We start from the raw sequence: 9,539 nt of genomic DNA on the forward strand, positions 1-9,539 counted from the left end.
TATAACAAGATTTCTATTTTATGCAATATTTTTAAGTATTAATTTCTGTTATCTAAACTATTCTTAGCAGTTCAAAAGTTATTTTATGTGGTAGCATTGTTATTGTGTTGTTCATAAAAGGCTATGCAGAAATGTTCAAACATTTGAGCATTCCCAAAAGTGTTAACAGTATAAAACTCTGTCTTTTCTTCTTAGCATGCAGTAATGATGAATGACGACTTGAATTCAAATAAAATGTTTACTGAAGTTTCTGAGCAGTATTACATGAGGGGTTCAATCATTTCTTCAGTGTACATCGAATCATTCATTCAGTTATTAATTCACAAACATTTCTGATGCTCTAAAATCAGTCATGATATGCTAATTATTTGTTTAAGCGGTAAAAATAGCCCAGAAAACATTTCCAAATAAATTTTATACTGGAAACTTTAAAGCGTTTACGGCTAATCTCGAAATTTTGTGCATGTAATCTGAAGTTGAGTTAATGATTATTTGTGCTCAATCACGTGAATGTCACTCATCTTTTGAAATCATGTAGGTGTTTTATTATTGAAAGGTTAATCTAAGGCAGATAAATAGGAAATCTGTAAATTCACAATTTTGTCACACACAAGTTGTGTACAGTGTGGCAGTTTTAGTTTCAACACAGTAATGCACACCGTTCTAAGTTTCCATCACACCTCTTTGAGATAGAAGGAAGTTTGGGCCCCCTGTCCCACACAGAAACCAACAAACAGATGAATAAATAAACAAACAAATAGCTGTGTCGTATTTCAACCCTGATGAGGACTTTCCGCTGGTTTAATTACAGATAGAAGCACACAAAACTGTTTGACCCTACTGGAATTTCATAGATTTGCACAATTCGAGTTCTATGAGTGCAAACTAGTCCAGGAAAAAAAAAAAAACATATAAAAAACTCGTGTCATTATGTAAGATAGAGTTCCAGCACTCAGGGCACCTAAAGATCTGCTTGACTTCTTCCCTTTAAAACCAGATTTGCTGCATGTCAAATCCTCCCAACAAAAGAATCCAACAAGATTGTAGAACGTGATGTCTTGGTCCCTCACTTTCAGTCTTCTGTGTAGAGTGAGGTCTGGCTCCATTTCCCCAATTTGTAAACTCCCACAGGGCTGAAGTTGTTGGGAGGTTTTGGAGATGCTGGACGCTTAACTCACTCTTTTGATATTGTTACTACGTCTACGTCGAAAACAGGCAGGTAAGCATCGCTTCTCCGATTTGACTGTAGGTGAGCTGGGAGGAGAGGCCTGTTTTCTGTAAAACAGAAACACAGAAGGTAAATATCAAATATATTATAATCAATTGATTCATACATTTTATTTTACATTTTATTTTATTTAACAGTTTCTGATGAGAACAAACAGCACACTTTTTAGTGTTTTCATCTCTCTGCTTGTCTGTGCAAGTTCCTGACAGACTGGAAGTTACGCCAGTAGGTGGCGACAGGTATCGGTCTTTATTAGGGTTCTCAACTTCAAAACCGCACCGTTCCCCATCCATGGTTCGGCACAGAACCCTGTTCAAAATCCTGCGACACCACAGAGCGCCATTTACATAGTTTTATATTAAATTGGCATTATATTTGTCTCAAATCGTCGTTAATGTACATACTGAACTCACCCTGTGCCGCAAGATACATTTAGTTTTGCATTCATTTACAGAAATCAGCATATTTGAGAAAAGAAGTATGTCTAAATTCATAGTCCTCATATAAGAGTAAGCAAAATTACCAGATGACTTACTATCGGTGAGATTCTAAAGTGTGCATACAATGGTCAGTTTACTATCCCATGACGGGAGAGGATTCGTTAATGGCAGTGAAGTGACACAACTGACGTCGGTATGTCAACTGACAGTAACAACATGATGGATTATGTGCGGATCTATATATACTATATAGAACATACTTTTTAGCAATCGTGAATAATTACTTATTTTAAAATAAGTACCTACTCAAGTGAGTATGTGATTTCCGATGCAGCCTTTAATTCGTACAAAACACAGATTCATTCAGGAACTGTAACGTGACTGTTTCAGTAAGGACAGGGTGTTAGATCCAGATGCAGTTTAATATTTATTAAACAGAAAAATGTAAGTAAATTCAGGCAGAGAATAACAAGAAACCGGGTAAAGAACAAAATAATACAAACACAGGAAAATCCAGAAACTGAAACAAATATGCACGACACATTCATAGAGGACAACACCAGACAAGGAATATGAGAAACACAAGGTTATATATACATAAACAGTATTTGGCAAACAAAACACACCTGGGAACAATCAAAGAACTAATGAACAAGAAAAACTACCAAGGACTACAAACCATGGCCAAAACAGGAAATAACATAAAAGTCCACACAAGACAGGAATCATGACAGAACCCCCCATTTAAAGAGTGGTTTCCAGATGCTCTTCAACAAGACAACAAAAAGTCCAGGAGGGAGGTGGACCGGAGGTGGAACCGGCAGGTCAGGTGGCCAGGGCGGAGCTGACGCGACTGAAGACCATCTCAGCGGAGCTGGAGAGCACCATGGCTGAGCAGATGACCACCACAGCCGAGCAGATGGGACTAATTACCACCACGGCTGATCAGGCGGAACTGGAGACCACCACAGCAGATCCGGCAGGGATAGAATCCACCACAGCAGGGCAGAAGCCCACCAAGTTGGAGCAGGCGGGACTGTAACAGAGAGCACAGAGAGGTCAGAAACGTCTCTTTGGCCATGACAGGGAACACACAGGATTCAGAAAAGGCCTCCTTTGCCAATTCAGAGCAGGCAGAGAGTTCACAGACTGCCTTTGTGGCCGTGTCAGGGTAGGCAGTGAGTTCAGGGGTGACCTCCATCATTGTGTTAGGGTAGACAGGAAGTTCGGGGATAACCTCCGTGGTCATGTCAGAGAAGACAGGGAGTTCAGGGATGACCTCCGTGGTCATGTAAGGGCAAAAAGAGAGTTCACAAGCAGACACTGCTGCCTCTGGAGGTTCTGCCGCCTTGGGAGGAGCTGGAGTGGACACTGCCGCCAAGTGTGGGTTAGGGTTAGGTTAGGCACAAATACACAAGATGGCAACTGCCTTTACAGGAAGTGCAGCTGACGGTGGGAGAACCTCTGAGACCCCCAGACTCAGGTGTGCTGGACTTAAGGACGATGTTGGTGGGTCCCCATCAGTGGTGGGTCCCCTACACTGGAAGCTAGTTTTGAAATGCCTTGGGGCAGCCTTAGTTGCTTCAGGTACAGCGGCCGTGAGTGCTGGAGAATCTGGCGTGGCGGCAGTGACGGCTGGAGAACCTGGCGTGGCGGCAGTGACGGCTGGAGAACCTGGCGTGGTGGCCGTGAGTGCTGGAGAATCTGGCGTGGCGGCAGTGACGGCTAGAGAATCTGGTGTGGCGGCAGTGACGGCTGGTGAATCTGGCGTGGTGGCCGTGAGTGCTGGAGAATCTGGCGTGGCGGCAGTGACGGCTGGAGAATCTGGCGTGGCGGCAGTGACGGCTGGAGAATCTGGCGTGGTGGCCGTGAGTGCTGGAGAATCTGGCGTGGCGGCAGTGACGGCTGGAGAATCTGGCGTGGCGGCAGTGACGGCTGGAGAATCTGGCGTGGTGGCCGTGAGTGCTGGAGAATCTGGCGTGCCGGCAGTGACGGCTGGAGAATCTGGCGTGGCGGCAGTGACGGCTGGTGAATCTGGCGTGGGAGCAGTGACGGCTGGAGAATCTGGCGTTGCGACGGCTGGAGAATCTGGCGTGGCGGCCATGACGGCTGGAGAATCTAGCGTTGTGACTGTAACGGCTGGAGAATCTGGCGTTGTGACAGTAACGGCTGGAGAATCTGGCGTGGGCGGCCGTGAGGGCTGGAGAATCTGGCGTTGCGACAGTGACGGCTGGAGAATCTTGCGTGGCAGCAGTGACGGCTGGAGAATCTGGCGTGGCAGCCATGAGTGCTGGAGAATCTGGTGTTGCGACAGTAACGGCTGAAGAATCTGGTGTGGGGACAGTGACGGCTGGAGAATCTGGCGCGGCGGCAGTGACGGCTGGAGAATCTGGCGTGGGAGCAGTGACGGCTGGAGAATCTGGCGTTGCGATGGCTGGAGAATCTGACGTGGCGGCCGTGACGGCTGGAGAACCTAGCGTTGTGACTGTAATGGCTGGAGAATCTGCCGTTGTGACAGTAACGGCTGGAGAATCTGGCGTGGCGGCCGTGAGGGCTGGAGAATCTGGCGTTGCGACAGTGACGGCTGGAGAATCTTGTGTGGCAGCAGTGATGACTGGAGAATCTGGCGTGGCGGCCATGAGTGCTGGAGAATCTGGTGTTGCAACAGTGACGGCTGGAGAATCTGGCGTGGGGACAGTGACGGCTGGAGAATCTGGCGTGTCGGTCGTGACGGCTGGAGAATCTGGCGTTGTGACAGTAACGGCTGGAGAATCTGGCGTTGTGACAGTAACGGCTGGAGAATCTGTCGTGGCGGCCGTGAGGGCTGGAGAATCTGGTGTTGCGACAGTGATGGCTGGAGAATCTGCCGTGGCGGCCATGAGTGCTGGAGAATCTGGTGTTGCGACAGTGACGGCTGGAGAATCTGGTGTTGCGACAGTGACGGCTGGAGAATCTGGCGTGGGGACAGTGACGGCTGGAGAATCTGGCGTGGCGGCAGTGATGGCTGGAGAATCTGCGTTGCGACAGTGACGGCTGGAGAATCTTGCGTGGCGGCAGTGATGGCTGGAGAATCTGCGTTGCGACAGTGACGGCTGGAGAATCTTGCGTGGCGGCAGTGATGGCTGGAGAATCTGACGTGGCGGCCGTGATGGCTGGAGAATCTGGCGTTGTAACAGTAACGGCTGGAGAATCTGGTGTGATGGCAGTGACAGCTGGAGAATCTGGCGTAGCGACAGTGACGGCTGAAGAATTTGGCGTGGCGACAGTGATGGCTGGAGAATCTGGCGTGGCGACAGTGATGGCTGGAGAATCTGGCGTGGCGGCAGTTACGGCTGGAGAATCTTGCGTGGCAACAGTTACGGCTGGAGAATCTTGCGTGGCGACAGTTACGGCTGGAGAATCTGGCGTGGCGACAGTTACGGCTGGAGAATCTTGCGTGGCAGCAGTGACGGCTGGAGAATCTGGCGTGGCGACAGTTACGGCTGGAGAATCTTGCGTGGCAGCAGTGACGGCTGGAGAATCTGGCGTGGTGACAGTTACGGCTGGAGAATCTTGCGTGGCAGCAGTGACAGCTGGAGAATCTGGCGTGGCAGCAGTGACGGCTGGAGAATCTGGCGTGGCGGCTGTGAGGCCTGGAGAATCTGGCGTGGCGGCTGTGAGGCCTGGAGAATCTGGCGTGGTGACAGTGACAGCTGGAGAATCTGGCGTGGCGACAGTAACGGCTGGAGAATCTGGCCTGGCTCTGGAGACGATGGACCTGGGACGACGAAACTTGCAAGCGCTGCAAGCACCGGACTCGAGATCATCCGACTTGGAAGTGACCCTCGAGGACCATCACGGATGAGTTTACATTGTAACGGGAGTCCATGGTGTGTCTGAATCACACAATTAGTCGATTCTTTCACAGACAAAGAACAATTCGTTCCCTTGCATTGTGTTGCTCAGAAACACACAACTGTTAACTGAAGTGGCTTCGTTTGGAACTAATTTCACAGGTGAATTAAAAATTAACAAAGTAACTGGCAAATTATGCAGCAAATTAAGTTCAAATTTATTATAAATTATTGTATAAAACAAATTGAATGTATAAATTTAATAATTACTAATTAATTTTTAACAGAGCAGTTCAATGATATATATATATATGCAATTATATACTAAATTAAATTATACTTAACATTTGTATTGTTCACCCACAAATAAAAAGTCTTTAATCATCAATTGCAAATGCAAAAAAATTACATTATTATATTTATAAATATTTCCACTATATTATTTATTTATATATTAACATTTATGTTTAATAATTGTTGGACCATAGTCACCATTCACTTTACATTTTCTGCAAAAAAAAAAAAATGTGTGTGTTTTCCACAGATGAAAGAAGGTCATATGGGTTTGGAACTACATGAAGATAACAGAAGATGATGATTGAATTGAGATATTTGGGTGAACTATTCTTTTGAGAGATAATGAGTATTTGGGAATGTAAGCCTCACCTGGCTGCTGCAGCAGCGGCCGCTGCTTCTTTATTGCGCAGCTGCCGCATTATACGCAACATGCGACAAATCTGACGCAGTGTCATCTTCGGAGCGTGGCACGTCAGACTTGGGCGAGGGGCCCCTCTTGGCCCTCTGTAACTGAAAAGGGACATGTAATCGCCACCAGCCCCCCTCCCAAAGAGCTGAGCGCTGCTGCTGCCATAGCAGGATGCAAACTGAAAAAACAACAAGAACAAAGATATAGAATTATGTTGCATGAAATCGGGACTTGGAGACCTTTTCTATGAATTAACCCGTTGAAAAGAAAATCATTCGACAAGGTACTGGCTTAACATCAAGGACACGATTAATTAACTACATCCTAAGAAACCAAAGCCCTGACACACACACACACACACACGACTCTATACAATAAACTTGAAGACACACAGATTCTTTTACTTGACACCTGATCGGCCCAGAGCACAGACATGATACATCCACACCAATAGTGCTGACAGAACATGACCCAGCCAAGAACAAAGAAAACTCAAACTAACCGAACTGAGAATAAGTTAAGTGATCCAGTGCATGTCTTTTATTTCACTGGTATCACCACCACAGACACTATTGTATTAAATAGCAATCCATTTTTAAATTCTCAACCTCTTCTAACCCTCTTCACAACAAACAAGCTGAACATATAAGTCATAGTTGTGTCTAAAATGAAAATCTACCGTTTAAATATCACCATAACAATATCAAAATTGGTAAATAAATAAAATAATATAAACATAATATAAAATTTAAAATAAAATAAAACAAAACAAATACTTTTTGGTGTGCAACATGAGCCCTAAATTTCTCTAAGAGATTGTTTCTTCTATCTGGACCATCTGTTATTGAAGTGAATAATCAACTCATCTAAACTCGAAAAGAGCATTCTTGTTCTCCAAGTACTCACCGGTACAACAGTTGCCATGGTAACCAACTCAGATCAGGTCGTCCTAGGGATGCTGCAGAATTATGCTTAAAATGTTGCTTGCTTTGACTGAGCGTAGATCTTTTATACCTGTTCTCTTGCCAGGTGCCACAAGAAGACCAATCACAGGGGCCCTGGCGGTCCAGTTCCGCCCCTCGGAACCTGACATCACCAAGTGATGTCACTCCGCCACTGCCCTGAACTGGACACAACAATGGGCAGAGGGTGTCTCACGTTTCAGGTCCTCAGCAGTGGTGACATGCAGTTAATTATCACGCTACCTTTTGTCTCTGGTGGGTAAATTTAGAATCTCGTAGGAGGGAACAAAGAACCTTTCTAAGAACAAAGGGTGTTGTGAACTGGGCGACGTGCTCCTGGGAGAGAAGCTTTGTGTAGCCCACAAACATAAATTAAAGCAGCTCATGCTTTACAGATAATGAGGCTGCTATAAAATGACAGTGGGTCATGGATTACGTATATTACGATATAATAATAAATTATTCAATTAATTAAAATAAACTAGAAATATTGGAAAGCCCCCAAAAATGGAACAAACAAACAATAAATAAATACATACATACATTGAAAACTATGATTTTAATCCCATTTTGACAGAGTAAATAAAAGGAAAAGAAAATGTAATTAAGTAATTAAAAAAACTTTAACTTTTGAACGTATTAGAAATGAAAAACGTAAATAAAAATAGAACAAACAAACAATGAATGAATACAAATATAAATAAATAAATATAATAAACAGTATACATATATTTATAAATTAAAAATATTATTAAAAAAATAATTTGATTACATTTGAACAGACAAAAAGCAATTAAATGGAAAAGCAAATAAAAGTGAATACAATGGTAAAAGCAGGCATAAATGAATTAAAAGCTAAAAGAAAGATCTTCAGAATCTTTTAAAAAATGTTTTCATTTTAACATTTTTGGGACATTTTTTATGCCTTTTTGAAAAGCAGGTTCACGTGCTCTGATTCTTTACATGGTATGGTGCTAAAATGAATGAGTGAGTGAATGAATGAATGAATGAATGAATGAATTAGATTACATAAAAAAGCAAATACATGGAAAAGCAAATAAAAATGACAAATGGCATAAAGCAGGACTATATACAATGGCATAAAGCAGGAGTATATTAATAAAAAAAACATCATTAGAATCTTTTTAAAAATGTGAATATTTTGAGCTTGTCGGTCACACAAAAACCAGAAGCAACTTTCAAGTAGCCTATTCAAACCTATAAATGTTTTGTTAGATCTGCAACCATCAAATGTGAGTGAAAGGTATTGTTGAATTATTCAGAACTGATCATGATAATATTTCCAACCCTACCCTAATCTTAAATAAATTCACTAGAAAAAACTAATAATTGTTTGGAAAAGCAATAGGCATTATTTTTGTACATTATTTGATCAAACAAAATGGAATAAAGTTCTCTGAACTCTCCTCTTCTCTTTATCTCCTCACATGCTATAAATTGGTATGGTTCAGTGCCATAAAATATTGAGCTGCAATAAATCTCTTAGTAACCATGCAAATTTAAAAAGCCTCTAAATGTCTTTCCTGTTTTCTTGCTCCTCCCATTATGATGTCACCCTACATTACGTAGAGTAGACTATCACCACTAACGTCTCCCTATACCTTACTCCACATGTCAAATTCATGAAGAACTTTTCATTCCAAATATAAGCATATTATAATTTTATTTATAATTAGTCAATTTAATTGTAATTTACTATATCCTTTCTGGGGGAAAAAACAAACAAACATTGAGCATGTTTGTGAAACCTATTTATTTACTTTGCAATACTGCCACCCTGAGACGAAACTGTAATTCCCAACAATGAAACTTAAACTGGGCCCAAAACTGAAGAGGTGAAATAGACAGTATGATGGGAAAAAAAAAAAAAAAAAACTTATTATGTATGGCACTGATGGCAAAAACTAGATTATTATTCAAAATCTGAGTAGAACAGTGTGACCAGATTGGCTTTCGTTAATCAATCACTGTTTGTATGTATGTATGTTCGTTTTTAATTTCATATTTAGTTAATGTTTGTTATCATTTATCTCTTATTGTTCAACTGATGTGTGCGCGTGGCGTCACAACGCTATTGAAAGTGGCTCGTGGATGCTAGTACAAATAAACAATCATATTTAAAAGACCAAAACGCATTGTATATTGTTATAGGTAAAATTACAGAAAATTTGGGGAAAAAATAGCTGGTCTGAGCTGGCAGCCAGATGACCAGGATGGGAAAACAGTAGCGCGTTTTGTGTCTGTGTGTGTGTGTGTGTGTGTGTGTCTGTCAGCTCAAGTTAAATAAAAAACGTAAAAAATGTCTCACTGTTCAGGTCACACAATGCCCTAAAACACTATTGATTTTAC

General features: G+C 42.6%; 1 protein-coding gene across 1 annotated transcript; it reads right to left on the reverse strand.

Annotated features, from left to right (window-relative positions):
- Positions 1-449: 449 nt before the first annotated feature.
- On the reverse strand, positions 450-7,442 carry LOC307151586 (uncharacterized protein). The gene is made up of 3 exons (XM_079859680.1): positions 7,114-7,442; positions 6,168-6,385; positions 450-1,275 (listed from the first exon to the last, which is right to left on the reverse strand). Exons 1-3 carry the CDS (start codon positions 7,129-7,131, stop codon positions 1,170-1,172), a joined length of 342 nt encoding a protein of 113 aa, XP_079715806.1. The 5' UTR covers positions 7,132-7,442; the 3' UTR covers positions 450-1,169.
- Positions 7,443-9,539: the final 2,097 nt, after the last annotated feature.

The sequence above is a fragment of the Squalius cephalus genome, assembly GCF_949319135.1.
Source record: "Squalius cephalus genome assembly, chromosome: 23".
In the NCBI taxonomy this organism is placed as follows: Eukaryota; Metazoa; Chordata; class Actinopteri; order Cypriniformes; family Leuciscidae; genus Squalius; species Squalius cephalus.